The sequence below is a fragment of the Solanum verrucosum genome, unplaced genomic scaffold (genome assembly GCF_900185275.1).
Source record: "Solanum verrucosum unplaced genomic scaffold, falcon-dt-bn FXZP01000108.1, whole genome shotgun sequence".
NCBI lineage: Eukaryota > Viridiplantae > Streptophyta > Magnoliopsida > Solanales > Solanaceae > Solanum > Solanum verrucosum.
In genome coordinates this window covers 2,509,268-2,530,028 of record NW_026020274.1, presented here as the reverse complement: position 1 = coordinate 2,530,028, position 20,761 = coordinate 2,509,268, and the positions used below count along the sequence as shown (strand labels likewise).

General features: G+C 31.4%; 2 protein-coding genes across 2 annotated transcripts in view; both read left to right on the top strand.

The window, feature by feature from the left end:
• The window catches only part of LOC125833971 (fructose-1,6-bisphosphatase, cytosolic), a 312,269-nt gene that overhangs the window by 44,375 nt on the left and 247,133 nt on the right, over positions 1-20,761 (top strand). The gene's annotated exons all lie outside the window — the stretch shown is intronic.
• LOC125833858 (sugar transport protein 4-like) lies at positions 5,105-17,298 on the top strand. Its single transcript, XM_049513017.1, has 8 exons — positions 5,105-5,197; positions 10,131-10,267; positions 11,265-11,325; positions 11,411-11,496; positions 14,108-14,205; positions 15,776-16,095; positions 16,181-16,789; positions 16,873-17,298. Exons 1-8 carry the CDS (start codon positions 5,105-5,107, stop codon positions 17,296-17,298), a joined length of 1,830 nt encoding a protein of 609 aa, XP_049368974.1.

The following is a 20,761-nucleotide window of genomic DNA, read 5'->3' as shown; positions in this document are numbered from 1 at the left end:
GATGAATTGTATTTCTTCAACATTTTATTCAGTGTTTCATACCAAGTTATCTACTTTATATTTGACATGACATATAAATTTGCCCTTAAATTGTATTTCAACTAGCATTTATGTCCTTTAATTTTGGGTATGCACAAGTAGACACTTAAACTATTCAAAAGTTGAATAAGTAGACACACACATCCTATGTGGCATAATACATGTATGACGTGAATTGACACGTAAGAATGTGTGTGTATACTTGTTTAACTTTTGGATATCTTAAGTGCATACTTGTGCACACTCAAAGTAGAAAGACATAGATATGTTAGTTGATACCAAGTTAAATGATAGTATATTTTATGTATTATATTTTCCTGATTTAATTTCTTCTTATCTGACTGATTGAAATTGGTTTGTCTTCTTATTTATGATTTCTTAAGCACCAAGCAAAATAAAAAATGATCAACTAATACGAGACGAAGGAAGTAGTAATTCTAAAGTGTTTTCTCTAACATAATAATTACTACCTCCGTCCCATATTAGATGGACATCTTACTAAAAATATTTGTCTCATATTAGTTGATGACTTACTAAATCAGAATAGAATTAATTATTTTTTTCCATTTTACCCCTATAATTAATATGTTTTGAAAGTTTAAATAAATTTTAAAGATTCAAAAAAAATAAAATTCAAGAGGCTAATTAATATGAACAAAGGGAAAAATAATAAAGTTGATAAATTTATTACTTTTATCAATTTAAGACTTTTTTCTTTTGTACCATATTAATATTTCTCTATATTTATTATTAAAGGTAAAAAAGTAAATAAATGTAACTAATTATGCCTTGATTATTTAAAATAATAAATATTATAGATCATTCATTTTTAATAAAGTAAATAACTAACTAACTATGTCTTGATTATTTTAAAAAATAAATATTATAAATCATCTATTTTTAATAAGAATAATAAGTATTTAAAAAGGAAGGAGTAAAATAGTGTATGTGAAGTTAAAACAAATTATGAGGAGATCTTGTAGCAGGTTCTTGTCTGATGAATAAATGGCCCTAGTTTCCTTAAAAGTGAAAAATAATGCAGACTACTGCTAAATAGATTTTTTTTTGGGCTGTACTTTTTATTGCAAAACCCGTACCAAATGGAGTAGAAGGGGTTTTTAATTATATTTTGGGATAACACACATGTATTATTAGATTATGATCGAAATTTTAGAAACACATTTTAATTAAATTAAGGTTTTTATTATTTTCTTGATTTTTTTTTTTACACTTTTTTGGTTTACGTGACATCAAGACATTTTCCACGGGTCTCAACTGCGTGGAGTCATGAAATATGTCAAATAAGTCAAAATGTGTATAAAATTATATTTAAAAAATGAGTTCGGGGAAGGGGGTAATAGGACCTTAGTTTATTTAAGATGTATCTCTGGGATTTCAATCATAGTCTAGGGGTACTTGTGCTTTATCCCTTATATTTTACCATTTATTAGTATTTAGAATGTTATAATATCATCTAATATAATAGTTTAAGAGTCGAAAATATCTTTAAATTATATGAAATTGAATAAAAATGTACTCCGTGAATAGTTTAATCTAAATATATATATATTATTAATAGTTTAGTTCAAAACTATCCCTATTATTGCTATATATAGCATGTGCTTATTTAATTTATCATAATTATGTCTATGCATATGATAAAATCAATTAAGTCAGTTTTCTTAAAAAATTCAATTTTAACAACCAGTAATTAGACGGAGCTGCAACAAGAGAACCATTTCTGGCTAACTTTATTAAATGATATGCTCGATCCATCACCTAATTATTGATAATTATCCAATAAAGTTATATTTTCTTAACAAGATCAAGGTGATCCAATTTTGTCTGTATTTCTTCATAATCACCCTATTAATATTCGACCATCAAAATATGACATCACATTTTATGTAGTTTAGTTCACATAATTTTTTTTCTCAATTGATATGACAATAAATCACGACATGATCTGATCCAACCCAACTCTAACCCATAACCCAAATCAACCTCATTGAGAATCATGTTTGTAGTAAAAAAAAAATTCACCAGCATGTCAAATTAATTAAAAGTTCACACGATGAGGTTGTATATTGGTTAAAACTTAAACAAGAGACTTTCATTATTTGGATGAATAGTAAAATGAATCTTTATAATGCCGTTAAAAAAAATTCCTTTATAGACTTTGCCTAAGAAAAGGAGAAAGAAGATGACACAATTTTATAAAATGAGGGGCCAATTTTTTTCATAGAGAGTAGATAGGGTTAGTATAGGTTATAGGTTAGGGTTAGATTGGTCGAATCGGATCGGATCGGTTCTATAAATTGAAATTTTGTATTTATTATCAAAATTTCTAAGGAACTATTTGATTATAGATTTTGAAATTATTTGGCAAAATCTATTTGTCTAGTTTTTAAGATATTTTGAAAAAACAAATCCCAAAATTCCAAAATATGCTAAAAACTTGTTTTTGGGCCAAAACATATATAGCTATAGAATATTTTTTTAATTATTTTGGATTTTTTCTGAAGTTGTTATAACTATTTTGCGCTAAAAATTAAGTAATTGAATTCAACTTGTTGGACTTGTACTAAGCACAGGTAAATCTCATAATAGCTTTTTTAAAAATTTTTAATAGATACAAATGAAAAGTGGAGGAAGTTGTTAAATCATATGGAATTGTTAGCATATATTTTCATTATTTGACCAAAACTAAAAGCATGTTATATTCATTTAATTACTTACACATCTATTCTAAATAAAGATATACACGTTACTGAACTTGTTGACTCATTTTAATTTCCAAAAAATATTTAAAAATCTATAACCAAGCGCTAACTAAATCTTAAATCCGAAAACAAAGCAAAAACTGAAATGCAACATGTACAATGTTGGGAAATTAAATCTTTTGTTGTGTATAAGAAGATAATTTTACTAATTCTCAATTATGAATAAGAAGATAATTTTACTAAGGATAATGTTAAATGGCTAGAAAATAAAAAAGTCTATAATATCTTTTATATTTTAAATTAAACTAATCTTTTTTCTATTTTTTGGTTTAAATATGTAAAAGTTAAAAAGGTAAAAATATTTTTAAAAAACAAAATAAAATAGCATAAGTTTTGACCAAAAGGACTTTTCCTTTTACTAATTCACCCAAATTCATATTTTTGTTGGGAAATTATATCTTTTGAACTCCCAAGTCCATTAAATGCACTAAGGTTTCCTAAAAAGGAAAGAGACTTCTGTACTAAGATTAAATTAAATGCATATGCTGACTGGAATTAAGAATATTAATGTTGCTATGTATTTTGATCTTTAATTATTTTTTCTATATTACCTTTGCCGTTAATTTATTTTTAAAGTATTCACATTTGTTAATAAAATTTTCAATAAGTTTTATAAAGGGTGAAATAGTAAAATTATCTTTTTATTTATAATTTTTTAAATATTGTGTAAAATAAAAAGCAATCAACTAATATGAAACGAAATGAGTATTAATTCTAAGGTGTTTTCTCAGATTTAATAATTACGAGCGTGAGAGAGATATGAAATGTTAGCGGAAGAAATTGACGAAATTTAGTTCTTCTTACTCATGGAATTAATTAAGACCAAACTCTACGTTTGGAGCCATGCATTTATTCATGCAACAATAGTAATTTTAGAGATGTATTTTAATTAAATTAAGGTTTTATTATCTCTTTGATTTTTTTTTTTTACACCTTTTTGACTTATGTAACATCTAGACATTTTCCACGGGCTTCAATTGCTTGGAGTCATGAAATATGAGTCCAGAGCCAAAAGAGTATGAAATTTTTTCAAAAATTCCAAAAGGACAACAAAATTAGTTATAGAACCAAAATGACAACTTTCTGACAGAAAATTTGACGACGTTTAAATCAGGGCAGTATCGAAAGGCGCGAAATTCCATGCGCCTTGCAAGGCGCAACCGTCATGCGCCTTGCGTTTTTAAAAAAAAAATAAAAAAATTGTTCAATCCGATTATCTGTATTGTTGATAAATTTAATCTATAATTTTTAATGTGTGTATATATATATTTTTTTTTATTATTATTATTATTTTATGTATGAAAATGAGATTTTTAATTTATTTTTTTTAGTGATGGGTGGGAGAGGAGAAAGAAGAAGGAAGAGTTGCTCCGACGATGGGAGTTTCGCCGTCGTGTCGGAGGAATTATCGGGTAAGAATCTCCGGTGATAGGAGGAGGTTTTTTTTTAATAAAAAAATCCGGTGAATTGCAGCTTTTTATTTTGGATTTGATAAATCATAAATGAACTGCATGCATATCTGCCGTTGATTTGATGGACATTTTAAATAATGTGATTTGACTTAAAATATAATCACTATTTATGGGTTAACATCTAATCATTGCTTCTCCTTGTGCCACGTGGCCTAAGCTCTTTTTATTTTAAAAAAATAATATTAATTACTCAGTTAAAGTATCTATTATTTTTATTTATTCAAGATTAATTAATAATTTTTGTTTAATTTTAGTGTATTTGGTTAAAGATGAATTTTGTATTGCTCTTAATATTATTTAGCATGAAAGTATGGAAAAAGAATTAATATAGTTGCAATTTAAAATTTGAATAGAAAAAAAATATTCTGAAAAGATCTATTGCTTGTTATTTTTTTATTTCTAATGTGTAAAATAAAATAGATCTCGTGATAAAGACAAAGAAAATTAAAGAATTTTTTGTAAAAGATTACAAAACTAATTAATATAAAAATACAAATGGGAAGAGATCGATTTTATTATTTATTACAAATGTTCTTTTAGCAATATGCCCTTTCACCTGAAATCAATAAAATATTACATAAAAATGGGTAAATAAACTATATAGTTGATATTTTTATGTTTATTTTCTTCTGTTTAAATTTCTAATTTGTAGATAAATTTTTTTTTTCAAATTCTGATAAATAAATAGATAATCGGAGTAATTTTTTTTTTTTTTTAAAACCACCGCAAGGCGCTGATTTCTATGCGCCTTGCAAGACTTATGACGGCTGAGCCTTACAAGGGTCATGACGGTTGAGCCTTACAAGACTCATGACGGCTGCACCTTGCAAGATGCATGGAATTCCGCGCCTTGCGGCGGCATTTAAACATCATCAAATTTTTCGTCAGAAAGTTGCCCTTTTGGTTCTATATTTAATTTTGTTGCCCTTTTGAAATTTTTGAAAAAATTTCTTACTCTTTTGGCTTCGGACTCCATGAAATATGTCACGTAAGTCAAAATGTGTTTAAAACTATAAAAAAATGAATCCGAGTGAGGAGGTAATAGGACCTTAGTTTAATTAAGACGTGTCTCTGAGATTTCGGTTATATCTAGGGGCTACTTGCGCCTTATCCCCTATATTTTACCATTTATTAGTATTTAGAATGTTATAATATAATCTAGAGGAAATACATAAAGTCCCCATTGAACTTAGACCCTATTTTGAAGTAGATACTTAAAGTTTGTGCAAGTCCTATTACCCCATTAAATTATTTTCGACCAGACTAAATATAACATTTTGACCCGCTTCCGCATCTGCTGTGTTTTCACGTTTTCGGGGCGTGTGAGTATTTTAGAAAATAACCCCAAAGTCTTTATTTTAAAAAAAAGACCCATCTTCCCCAAAATTAGTTCAAACACCATTGACAGCCATTGAAGCTTGCTACAGTGTCACGGCGAGTAAGGACTGCAATATCTCTCTAACTTTGATTCACTTTCGCAAAATGAGTACTACATTAATCCATCAACAACCTTCGAATTTATGACTTTTCAATAAAACCCATTTTCAAAATATATAAATCACTACAAAATTCACTTACAATGTAAAATAAACTCATTTTCAAAGAAATTTCAAATAACTAATCTATGAGCCTTCACTTCTTCGTTCCGACAACACTATTCAACAAATTTCAACCAACAATGTTACCAACTAGCTTCGCCTCATGAAGTTTCTTAGGGTTTTGATCTATCGAAGAGAGAGACGAGGGTAGGTGAAAGTGAAATGGGTTGGAAGTTTCTTAGGATTTGGGTTATGGGTTAAAAAATGAATGGGTTAGGATAAAACCCGGCCTTTGTTAAATGGTTGGAGGTGTGGCACACGCTCTTGGTTTGAGAGCACTGATGGTGAAAAAATGATATATTTATTATGCTTTTGAATGGTTTCGTGGGGTAATAGGACCCCCGCAAACTTAAGGTGTCTACTTAAAAAAAAGGTACTAGTTCCATGGGGTAACTATGTATTTCCTCTATAATCTAATATAATAGTTTAAGAGTCGAACATGTCTTTAAATTATATGAAATGGAATAAAGATGTATTTAGTGAATAGTTTGATCTAAAAATACTCATATTATTAAATATTAATAGTTTAGTTCAAAAATATATCTATTATTGCTAAATTGGTCAAAATACTCTTTTATATATTGGGTCGAATCGGATCTATAAATTAAAATTTATTATTTATAAATCAAAATTTCTAAGGAACCATTTGATTATAGATTTTGGAATTATTTGGCAAAACCTATTTGTCTAGGTTTTAAGATATTTTGAAAAACAAATCCCAAAATTCCAAAATTAAATATGCTAAAAACTTGTTTTTGGGCCAAAATATATATAGCTACTGAATATTTTTTAAAATAAAAATAATTTAAAACTCTTTTTAGTTTTATAAGAAATTTTTTATATATTATTTACCCCAACTAACTTTATCTTACCTTTTCAGTTATTTGATTTAGAAATACACGCTTGTCGTGAAAAGATTATTTGTAAGATTATATTAAGCAATAGCTATTACTACGTATGTTGTAATTTTTCTTCTTCACTTATGAATCTCCTTAACTAAATGTAATTTGATGAATTGCAGTAGCTAATAATTATGTTATTAGTAGTTTTTATTAAAATATCATATTGTAATTTTAGAATAATATGTTGTTCATTTTAATGCAAAAATGGTAATTTTGTGTCAAACTTATAATTTTTTTTGATAGCTTGTAGAAAATATGGATACAAGTCATATTTCATGTTTTTCAAAATAAATAAAAAATATATTTTTTTACAAAATTATGATTAAATACATTTTGAAACTTCACCCAAATTTAATTTTCAAAAAAATATTTAAAAATATATAACCAAACGCTTACTAAATCTTAAATCCGAAAACAAAGCAAAAACTGAAATCCAACATGTACAATGTTGGGAAATTAAATCTTTTGTTGCGTATAAGAAGATAGTTTTACTAATTCTCAATTATGAATAAGAAGATAATTTTACTAAGGGTAATGCTAAATGGCCAGAAAATTTGACCAGAAAATTAAAAAAGTTTGTAATATTTTTTTTTATTTTAAATTAAACTAATCATTTTTCCATTTTTTAGTTTCAAGATATAAAAATTAAAAAGGTAAAAATGTTCAAAAAAGTAAAATATCATTCTGTCCAAATTTTCTAGCAAAAAGACTTTTCCTTTTACTAATTCACCCAAATTCATATTTTTGTTGGGAAATTATATCTTTTGAACTCCAAGTCCATTAAATGCACTAAGGTTTCCTAAAAAGGAAAGAGAATTTTGTACTAAGATTAAATTAAATGCATATGCTGACTGGAATTAAGAATATTAATGTTGCTGTGTATATATTTGATCTTTAATTTGATTTTTTTTTCATCTCTACTAAATTAAGAAAATATATATCAATTTTTTTCTATATTACCTTTGCCGTTAATTCTTTTTTAAAGTGTTCACATTTGTTGATAAAATATTCAATAAGTTTTATAAAGGGTGAATTAGTAAATTATCTTCTTATTCATAATTTTTTAAATATTGTATAAAATAAAAAGTGATCAACTAATATGAAACGAAATGAGTAGTAATTCTAAGGTGTTTTCTCAGATTTAATAGTTACGAGTGTGCGTGAGAGAGTGATGAAATGTTAGTGGAAGAAATTGACGAAATTTAGTTCTTCTTACTCATGGAATTAATTAAGAGCAAACTCTACGTTTGGAGCCATGCATTTATTCATGCAACAATAGTGATTTTTTTTATTCCATTCGTTTCTATTTATTTGTTGTCCTTATTAAAAATAGATGATCCTTGATATTTGTTATTTCACAAAATTAATACATAAATAACACTATTTTTCTTATTTTATCTTTGAGAGTTATTAGTCTTCAAAGTATGAATTTGACCAACATAGGAAAACTAAATGATTAATTCATGTTAATTGGTCTTTAATTAATTAAAATAAATTAATTTATGTGACTTCAAGAGAACACTAAATAATAAACTTAGCTAACTTTTTAAGGGACATGAAATCTAAATAATGACATAAATAAAAACGGAGAAAGTACTCCCTTTGTCCCTAATTACTTGTTCACTTTTCCTTTTATAATTGTCTCTAATTACTTGTCCATTTTAACAAATCAAGAAAGGACAAATTCTTTTTACCTATTATACCCTCAATTAAATGACTAATTATTTTGAAAAATGTAGAACCTTTCATTCACTTCATAATTAATAGGGGTAAAATGGTAAACTCATTATGTCATTAATTATATTTTTAATAGGTGTGTCAATTCAAAAGTGGACAAGTAATTAGGGACAAAAGGAGTACCTTTTAAGAAATCTGGACCATTTAATGATATTAAATTTTCTCATGTTTGGTTGAGTAAAATGTTTTGGAAAATATTTTTCAAATCAACTCATTTTCCTCAAATTTAAGAAAATGACTTCCCTTCAAAAATTAAGGAAAACATTTTCCAAAACTCTCCTCCAACTTCAAATTACAATTTTTTTTAAAAAAAATAAACTTAAAGCTTTTAAAAAAAATAATATTTTCAACTTCAATTTTTAATTTTTTTACCTCACCCCTACCCGCCAGCCCCCTACCCTCCCCCCCCCCCCCAAAAAAAATAAAAAATAAAAATTCAAGTTTGTTTTTTAAAAATAATTCCAATTTCAATTTTTTATTTTCATCCCACCCCCACCCCTACCCTCGACCCCTCCCCCTGCCAGCCCCCCCTCCCTACTCCCCCCCAAAAAATAAAAAAGTTAAAGTTTGTTTCTAAAATATATTTTCTAATTCAAATTCTTATTTTTCATCCGACCCCACCCCCGGCCAGCCCCTTACCAGCCCACCCCCCACTTTAAAAAAAAATTTAAGTTTGTTTTAAAAAATATTTTCAATTTCAAATTTTTATTTTTTCACGCCAACTCGCGACCATCCCCCCTCTCCAACAAAAAGTTTGTTTTTAAAAAATATTTTCAATTTCAATTTTTTATTTTTTCACCCTCCATCCCCTACTCGCGACCCCCCCTCCCTCCAAAAAAAAATCTAAGTTTGTTTTAAAAAATATTTTCAATTTCAAATTTTTATTTTTTCACGCCAACTCGCGACCATCCCCCCCCTCCAACAAAAAGTTTGTTTTTAAAAAATATTTTCAATTTCAAATTTTTATTTTTTCACCCTCCATCCCCTACCCGCGACCCCCCCCCCCCCCCCCCCCCCTCCCTCCAAAAAAAAATCTAAGTTTGTTTTTAAAAATATTTTCAATTCAAATTTTATTTTTTACCCCATCTAAACCCTAATCCCCCCAGCCCCACCCCACCCTCCCCCAAAAAAATTAAGTTTATTTTTTAAAAATATTTTCAATTTCAATTCAAAAATTGTTTTCTACTCTCTAGTAAAAATAAAAGATATTTTATTCATAAATGAAACACACAACAACATTTTCGTTCCTACTAAACACACCCTTAATGTACAACATGCATGTATATGCGGAAACATGAAGAGGACAGAATAAGAAGTGCTTCTGCACTGTCCATACTATTACTAGTACTAGACTCTTGTGACTATTTGAGCTTTAGATAAATGACTATTTCACACATATGTACAGCTGTTTTGATATGCTGGGCATAATTATGACATGCTATTTTTGAGAATCACGCAAACAGATCAGAGAACTTTTGATGAAACATAAAAATGGAAGTTTTGATCACAAGTCCTCTTTCTTGAAAACAAAAATACATTGCAAATGTGAAATTAACTATCTGGGTTGGGTCCTTCAAATATCAATAGTGGTGGATACAGGTCTCACTTCCTCTCTTCACCACCTCCCGTAGCCCTCATCTTGCAGAGAACACTAGACATCTCTTCTCTCTTCCTCTTGTCCTTCCCAACTTTGAGAAGCTCAGTGATCTGTTGGATCTGCTCCGACGTAGCGTAATGTGAGTATTTCAATCTGAATAACTCAACCACACACAACACATTGTGTTCTATTGTTATAAAAAATAATGAGCAGCTACTCTAAAAAAGACATTCAACTTTTGATAATTTAATTTTTTAGCATTAAAAATTTCTACTAAGAATAGAATAGATATGATATATATATATATATATTAAAAGGATGTAGTATAATAAAATAGCATTTGTAGAGGCTGTACCCTTTTTGTTTGCTAAAAATTTAACCTTTTCAAATTGTTAATGTGCCTGATAAGATTTTTAAAGGAATTACATTGAAATCTTCAATAATAAACTAATGGCTGATATGGTATGATAAACTTGCTACTTTATTATGTATAAGGAGTTAAAAAACATATTTAACTGATAAGATAACAACTAATGATGAAAATGCATATACAAAAATAATTGAACGGTGCAATAAAAATCTCTATAAAAAATAAAAAATAATATATCTCTATCAAACATTATATGTTCTATTAATTACCCGAAACACACAAACTTATAGCAATTATGAAAATAAAAATGTCAGTATATCATATAAAATGAAAAAAGTTGAACAAAATAATATATCAATGAGAGAAAAAAAGACTAATAAATAAAAAAAATTAGATAAGAACTATAAGATGATGAAACACAAAATGTGGTGGACTAACATTTTCTATCCAATTTATAAAGGGAAAAATTATGTACATGAAAGGTTGTGAATGAATGTGCTGAATGGTAGAAACTAGAAACTAAAATGTTTACAATTAAAGCCATTAAGAAGTGAAAAATGATAAGTTGTAATACCTAACCATGTAGTTGGTCTAGTTTAATTGTCATTATTGATTTAAGTTTAAAAGATAGTAAAAGAGATTTTAATTAAAAAAATTAGTGAAGCGCATTGTTGTAATCCAATTTTGAACGTAAAACCATCTCACAATTATATGGGCTTGTCCTCTAAGTTTTCCTGAATTAAACACTTAATCATCTATGTTACAGGGATATTATTCAAGATATTTTTGTCCCGCAGCCTTCTGATGTGCCTAGATCGGCAAATGATGTAAGTTAAGAATATTATAATTATATTATTTTATTTTGTCTATCATTTTTTAATGAGGATGAACTAATTTTCATATGTTTTGTAGGAGGAAATACTTCCTGAAGCTAGTGAGATTTTTCCTCTGGCCTCAGACACAGAAAATAGCGGTGCTCTAGCATTGCAGAGTCAAAGGTATATTTTTAATCCTCACCAAACTTAACTAATAATGCATAAACCAAAATTCTAATTATACTACTTTGTTAAGTCAACATCATTTAATAGTATAACTATCTTTCACTAATTAACAAACATGCAAAATATAAGAATTACTTGAAAGAATGAGATTAAAATAAAGAATGAAAGTTAAAAAGAAAATATTTATAATATCAAATCAATTAACATAAAAACATTAAAATACACATGTTAGTATATCATATAAAACGAAAAAAGTTGAACAAAACAATATATCAATAAGAGAAAAAAGACTAATAAATAAATAAAAATTAAATAATAACTATAAGATGATGAGTGGACTAACATTATGTTACCTTCGGTGGAAATATGTGCGAAGATAGTCTTGAACCACATAACACAAGGACATTAATTAATTTGCACATTTGCTCGTTGCAAGGTTTATAGAAAATAATCAGAATACGACTAAGGCCGGTTGCCAATTTGGCAAACCAACAACATGATGCCTGTTTCAACCCATACAAGGATTTTCGATGCCTACGCACCTAGTAATGGGAATCTTGGTGGTATCTTCATATATTATGCATCTTATTCAAGATCATTGTGTAAGAAGGCATTATGAACATCCATCAGCCTTCTATTAAATCCTTCTACAATTACTTATTAATCACTAAAATTCCCCCAACTTTAGATAAGCCTTCAATGAAATTATGGACATGTCTTGCCACACTTTGTTAGAAATAGGGTAAGGGTTGTAGTAAGACAGGAACAACCACATTCTCAAATGTGTACCTCTGACAAACATCACACTCCTCAATAGATGAATATAGAGACATCCTGCTTCATTTTTTCCCTGTAATATTCTTGCTTCAACCCCCTAAAGAGCTGTGATGAATGATGATCAGCCTCTATCTCTAAAGCGACATTCTTCACCACCATGATCCTGCACTTACTGCTTAAAATATGTGCTTGATATTTGTAGTGTGGCCTAGAACTTTTAGGTGTCTGTAACTCAGTAATCGCCTTCTGGTTATTCAAACAGGATTGTTTAACTTCCTACAAGTTTGTAATCCGAGCTGCATATACACTCTTAATCAGTTGATCCCTCCCAGCATAGGATAGGAATTTGTTAGTCCAATTTGTGATTTCATTTTTTCCACCAATGATTGGTACTGAGTTACAAATATCCTCTTAGAGCTCAGTGGTACTCCAAGGTATCTAAAAGGGAGCTCACCTCGTGTGAAGCCAAGAATATCCAATATTTATTGCTGTTTGATAGGGTGGACACCCCCAAAATACACACAACTTTCATTAATATTAGCAACGAGCCCAGATGCCTTTGAAAACTCTTGAAAGCACCTATTCAATTGACATATATATAGATTCCGCCTTTCCTTTGCTAAACAAAAACAAATCATCGGCAAATCCAAGTTGGATAGTATAAATTCAGAGAAGCAGATTAAAAATAGTATATCCACTCAAATGGAGTTTACATACACATCAAGCAAAACAGATAGTGCAAAGCTAACTCTAGGAAATAGGAGCAGATTAAGTTACATGAGCAATCCTAACTGAAGGCTTGACTCCTAAATAAACTGAAATCCTAATTTAAAGCTAGTGTTGTTACGTGCACAGTATATACGTGCTCTGTTAGATACTCCCTGTTTAGGCACATTTGAAATTAGTGTTCTTGGCCATCTTCTTTAAGCTCCTGCTAAAGTACTCCATAACTAGCACGAATAGGTAGGGAGAAATGGGATCGCCTTGTCTTAGTCCTTTTTTTTCTTTAAAGGCGGGACATGGATTACCATTAATCAATAGAGAGCAAGAGACTGTTTTCATACAGGTCATGACCCAATGGATAAATTTACTTGGAAAATGGAGCTCCACCAATATCTGCTCAATAAATATCCATTCAACGCTATCGTAGGCTTTCTGTATGTGTCTACCTTAAGCATACACCTAGGAGAGAGATGCTTCCTCCCATATCCTGTAATCAGTTCATGCCCAAGTATGATGTTGTCTATGATTATCCGTCCCTGGACAAATGCTGCTTGGCTGGGATCCACTAGATCACTCATAATTCCCTGCATTCGTTTTGTTAGGATCTTGGAAATAATCTTGTATCCTACCGTATACTTCATTAGCCGATCTCAGCTGATGCAACAGGATGAATTTTGGTGAGATCTGGGTGTGAGTTGCCATTGGAATTCGGAAGTTCCGTCCCTGACTTCCCAATAACAGAAGCATTATTACTATAATACGCCGCTACCATTTTGTTCTTAGCTGTATGAGGATTGGGAGATATGGTCTCCACTTTTGAACTGCATATGCTGATGCTAGATGTTCCATCTTATACTACCTTCTAAGTATCCACAGAAATCACAAAATGCACAGTTACTGTCTGTTACACTCAACAGATTGTCCCTTAATATTTCAATAGTCTTTGCCAGATGTGCCAGTATGAGGAATTGTATAATGTATATCAATATATATCAAAAAAATAAAAATATATACAAAAATGAACTAGCAGAGATAGGGAAGAATGATCTGCTTCAATGAACTTTGTATCTCATTTTGATTAATATATACAATTTTCCTTGAATTGCAGTGACATAAAGAGCCAGCCGCGCTTTATTATGGTTGTTGCCATTGGATTACTGGCAACGTTTGGGGGGTTAACCATTGGATGTGCCTTTGGTGTCACAGGTATGTTTCCTTGTTATTGAAAAATTGTGTAATTCATGTCTGCAACTGATACCAAATCCAAATTAAGAAATAGAACTCATGTATCTACTCTGATTCACAAAATATGTGTTGCATGTGTCAATCTAAGGATGTAAATTGTAGGACTTTTCCGCAAAAGAGATTTGTCGTAGATACCCCTTAGGCGTACTGCCTAGTTTTACCATGAAGGAAAGGCCAATAGATGCTTTGAGTTATAAATGAGAATCTCATCAGCTGTGACTGTGAACACTATAGTCTAAATTCCAGGAGTGTTTGTCTAAGAGAATCTGTATATATACCTTATGGAAAGAATGTATAATTAAGGGAAATAATTATCCTTAAGCTGTCTAATCCAACTCCCCGAACTACATTAACACCTTTTGAATGTGTTGAAGCAAATAATCATCAAGTATATTGAAAAGTCATGACCAACTCAATATCTTATAAGATATTTCATAAAAGAATGAAAGATATTCAAAGAACTGAAACAAGACCTCTAGAAATATTATAGAAACTAAGTGAAATTATATCTACGCACGCTAGATAGGTCCTTCCATTTGAGCTGTGTGTAAGAATAGAAAGCAAGCAAGAAGTGAGTAATTGAAAAAGAAGTGTGAGAGAAAAACTGAAGCATAAGAGAGGACAATAGTACTGTGAGTGAAAGAAAACCTTGAATGTTGAAAATGTAATTGACTCAACCAACCAGTGTCCCATTCAATATTGTCCTTCACCATCAACTTGCAGATTGTTTGAACAGTACTGCTGGTGGACCAAAAACATTAGTTCTCTTTGCTGCTTAGCTACAAATAGTTGCTGGGAAAAAAATAATCAAACAGATAATAAGGAGAGAGCGAAAGTGGGAATGATTTGTTTAAAAGCAGTTAGATTTTCAAAATGCTCATGTAAATCAAATCATGCTCTTCAGAACTTCTAGTATGTTTATGAATTTAGGAACAAAGATATCCAACAGATTACGTGAATATTCGATAATTACAAATTCAGGTTCCATGAGAAAAACATGCCAAAATGGAAAGAAAGAGTTAAAAAATTTGAAGGTAACTTACCAAAATCAATAATTTGTTAAAGGTAAAGAGAAATATTACTATAACCCTTTCTTTGAACTGGTTATATTATTGATATAAAACAACTAGCCATTGGAACTATAAGTTAGTAGAAGGAACTTAAAGGGTACAAATTTGAAGCTTCTTCACAGCCCATCATCCATAGAATGCTTCAATATAGCCTTTGTATTACTTCAGATATTCCCAAGTCCCAACTACAAGAGTATGCTCTATTCCTTGCTTATTTCAGGCTCGAGATGATTTTAGAAGGTACCTATCATGACTCAATGAATATATAGATCACTGTTTCCCTTAACTGGTAATTAACATAGCAATGTTATGTTAGAAACATAAACCCTTCATGTAATGGTTAGAACTGTAATGATTAAGGTTCTTTACCTTTACACAGAAAACATGATTCAAGAGATAAATTACTTCACTAATAATACCTCTAAAATTTGAATATTTTTTTTTGTATTATCATTGTACAGGTGGCCTTACTGGGGTAGAAAGATTCCTCTTGAAGTTCTCGCGAGGACTTCACAAAAGACAAGTAAAAGCCACCACAAACATTTTTTGTGCTTTTACTAGTTTCCTACTACTCCTCTTCGCGAATGTAGTTCCTCTTTCTGCTCTTCTATCTGTATGGCCTTCATATAGATTGGCCCATTCTTGGGGCCGCAGGCCGGTCCTTATTTGTGGATCGGCACTTGTAGTTTTGGGAAGCCTACTGACGGCTTGGTTTCCCAATATTATCATCGAATTCACCGGGTTAGCTGTTACGGGATGTGGCGTGGGGTTCCTATATCAGGTTGGTGTTCCTATGTATACAAATTCATTTATGCTTACTATAAGTATGTATATTTAATTTATGAACTCAATTAATATTGGTGCAGGTAATTCCCATCATATGCCACGAAACTAGTATAGGAAATGCCAAAGATTGTGCGTCCTTTGATTTCTTCTACATGCTCATATGTGGAAACACTGTGGCGAAAGGAATAAATCTTGCTGCATCCGGCAATTACATAGATGGATGGCGGTGGAGTCTTTTTGCATATGGCATTTTCTCCTTTCCAGTATTTCTACTATCAGTTCTGCTTCCGGAGACACCACAATTTCTTATCAAGCAAGGCAGAGTGGAGGAGGCAAAAGTAGTCTTGAAGAGGATACGAAGATCTGGAGCAGAAGCAGAGCTTCAACAGTTAGCTCACGTGATTGAAAATGAAGACAGAAAGCCTTGGCAGAAGCTCCTACACTCACCGGTTTTGGTAATTAATGTAGCGGCACAAATTTTCCAGCGGCTCTTAGGCTTAGACTCCATCATGTTTTTCGGGCCTCTATTCTTACAGTCCATAGGATATAAGTACCATGCTGCATTTCTAGCTTCATTCCTAGGTGGTGCGATTCGAGCTGGAGTGGCTGGACTTGCAGTTTTGAGTTATAGATTCTTTGGGCGACGAAGAACTCTACTTTTTGCATGTGCAGGGATTCTTGTCTCCGAGGTATTTGTTTATTTATTTTCCTTGTCAGAGTAATCTCATTTGTCAAATATATCTAATTGACCGATTTCTTCCAATATATGCAGATTTCCTTGTTTTTTGTATTCCATGGAGCAAATCCTGTAGTCCATCTAAAGCAACAGTCAGACTACATTGCCATTGCCGCTAGCATCCTCCTCATAGGGTGCTATTCTTTGCATTCTAGCCCTCGGGATTGGACAGAGGCATCATACCCCGATGATATTCGAGCTTTAGGTGCATGTTGCGAGGCAACGGTATTTTTTTTCATGACATTAGTCATGAATTTTGTTACGTTGCCTCTCATTTGTGCCTTGCATGTGTGGGTATTCGCTTTCCTTGCTGTTGTGGTTATCTGTGTAGGATTCATAATTTACAAGTTCCTACCAGAGATAGGAAAGAAGGAAGGTGAGCTGCCAGAAGCAGAGATCTGGAAGCTGCATTGGTTTTGGAAGAAAGTACTTCCAAAAGAAGACAGTGGCACTAGAGTGTAGTACTAGGTCTTTCGTATTCAGAACGTAGTGTAGGAGACTGTTTGAAATTTGGAAATTTACACTGTTAGAATCAGTCTCTTTGTAATAACTTTCAGAATCTGTACAAACATTGTTCATTATTTTCATTTATTAACCAAGGCAGGACTTCTTTATGTTAATTTTGTTGTCGCTGGATCAGGAAATCTCCCTCCAATATGAGAAAGTTCATTGGTCATTCGAATTTCGATCAACCATGCACAGTGCTGAACCTGCCTATTTTGCTCTTTAAAAATAGGCCTGATCACTAGCACCACAAAAAGTCCATCTTCATTGTCCCCTGCAACACTGCTCATTTTAGAAGCCCACAGTATCGCCACATGTGTCTCTTACAACGTAATAGTATCTGAGTCCTTGAGACACTTAACAATGCTGGGTACCATCTTCCCAAGATCAATACTATCATGGAAATTAGCTAGCGCCCATCAGCCACAACACTTTTCTGCTCTTAGTATACATGATAGACTCCAAGCATTCAATTATTTTCTCCATCTCTTCAACTCCAATTTGGTAAGCATCCCTATCTGCAAGCTTGTTCAGTGTATGTTCATAAAACAACTTGTTGCCTGCTAGGACCCAAGATAAATATTATCATTGATACAGGGTGCATACTATCTAGAGACTAGTCATGTTTTAAAGAGAAAATGGTCGATTTTGCATTTTAAATGGGATAAGACGCTCAACATTTGCTGGACTTATAAATACCTCAACAAAGTAAAAGAAATTGCTACTTTTCATATAGTATAGCACACTATTTTGTATAATTCTTCTAACCATGTCCTATCTCTGGTATAGTTTGCTTTCGAATCAAAGCTTCCCACATTCTATATATGGTATGAGCACCAGGTTCTATTAATTATACCATAGTGCTTCATTTCTATCGAAGACTTTTAGTACATCTACAAGACGATGACACTATATATGATATGTCATTATATATAAATATAGCAGTGCTGCCAAAGATTGCCACTATTTAGGTCCTTAAGAACTCCTTTGAAATCAACTTAGTGCTCAAATTGCTAAGTAGCTTCAATGTGAACCTGGCAACCTGCTATATTTCTTTTCTTTTAATTATTTAGTAGAGTTACCCTAAAGAATAGGAAGCAACACCATCAAGTTGACTAAATATAACATAATACACGTTTTACTATATACATACATTTGCATAACGAATTAGTTGTATTATTACATTCTTGAACCTGCTTCAGTAGCATTAAGTGATCGAAGTATAAACCTCCAAGGCTCTTTAACTCAACAACCAATTTACAAGTATAAATTACACAATAAAAGCAATTATCTCGACTTTTGAATAAATGAAGAGAACATTATTATTAAGAAAGCATTTGAAGCTTCATCAATGGTGGCAATGAAACAATACTGCATAGAACAATTGCAGAGATATAGAAGAAGAAGAAGATATTTTCTTATTAATCCAAACTGAATCTGCAAAGTACATTATATACTAAATGTAACTATTGAGCTGAATTATTATTATCTAACCGACCTTCTAACTTCACTTAACCACCTAACAGGATTAGTTAGTGACAGCTGTCAATTAGAACAATTAGAACCTTCCACAGCCCATCTCTTCAATTATCTTATATTCCCTGCACTTCGATCATGCATTTCCATGCACTGCTGTGACTTCACCTCTTTCTATTTGGATCTCGGCGCAAGAAAATATGCATTTTTGTTCCCTTGAACTGACAACAGACGTGCCAATAGTCTATCAGTTTACATGAAGATCTTGAATAAGAATGCCTACATAAGGGACGAATCGCTAGTTTTTAAAATAGATAAAGTGAATGTTAACACTCGAGTAGAGGAGCCAAACGTTTCACTACGGGTGGCCAGAAAGCAATATTTTGTATGTAGACAAAAATGAATAAATGTAGTTTCACTTTTCTCATTTTCAATGTCCTGCTATCAGTGTAGTTCCAAAATAGCCATAGGCTAAAAGTTCTATTCTTTGATAAGTTTTTCATTTGTTTCTTGAAGTACTACTCTCCAAGGCGAACTCCACTTTACCCCGATTCCCTAAGCTATAAATGTTATTTCATAATGTGTTATGTCGATATCAATCACCATGTGAAATTGCAGATTTCCTTTTCTCTTTGTATGTTACTGGTGAAATCAGCTTATAAGAGAGCAATTATCAGCTATAGCTGGGAAAATCCATTTAAAGAAAATGTTTAAATTCCAGTAATGTCATTAGCATCTATAAAGAAAATGACCCAAATCATAACACTGGACTTGGAGTAGAGAAAATACTGATAGAGAAAAAGGACTTACAGGATACAAATCATTATTGATATTATCATACAGAATTATGTACTTCTGAATTAGTACTTCAAATCCCATCCTGGTGATTTTTCCTCGAGCAATTCAAGAGAGCCATAATGAACGACTGATTCATGAGAAGGAGTTAGAGATTAGGAATATATTGAAGAATTCTATAGCTAGGCTGATATATAGACTGAATTATGGTTCTCTGTTTTCTTTTTCCATGGAAGTGCTTGAACTGATGTCTAGTCCTGAAGTTGGTTCACCTAAGAGTAATATAGGCGGATCATGGATCATGTCAACTCCAATCTAACATACACTTGTTGACATTTTTGAAGAGTCCGATCAATATAGGGTGCGATATTATAACACATGAAAACTAATAGCCTGGATTTCTTTCTTCAGGTTCTTCTATGTATCATAATTGAACAGGGTAACTTTTTTTGTAAATAAGATGCAACTACTATCATGCCCATACAACATCCAAGAATAAATTATTTTAAAAAATATATATACAGAAACAAAAACACAGACTCACCAAATTCCCATCAGTTCCAAGATGCTCCAAGGAGGTTGACATGCATATTCTTAAGATCCATTCCGTCAACATTTTGGAGTCACATTCTATCTCCAACTTTTTCATTCCATTACTATTGCACCATTCTATCCCTGCTTTTAGGACCAAAGTCTACGCCATATTATTGGTTTTGATGCCCAGAGATATAGCATATGCATGAACAAACATTCCTGACTGATCTCTAATGACTCCACAGCCCCCGCTAGGTCCTGAATTGCCCTTTGAACATCCATCAGAATTGAGTTTCATGAATCCATATTCGAGTGCTCTTCATCCTCCTGTCGGGATATAGTACAACAACTACATTTGGAAGGAATGTTGAGGCCAAATCTTCCCATATTTGAGTCCACTGGGACCTTATGTTTGAGAAGTGTCCATAAGAAAAAAGAGACTATGCCTAAATAGAGAGGTACTCTGATGCTCTCTTATAACATTCCAAGCAGATTTACATGAAAATTTTCCACCTGTGGTCTCTCTCCAGATAGGTTGATCAGGAAGATTAGAAAGTTTTATTGTAATTCCAAGAATGTGCGAGACCAACTCATCTGGTAGATCATTTCTAAGCTT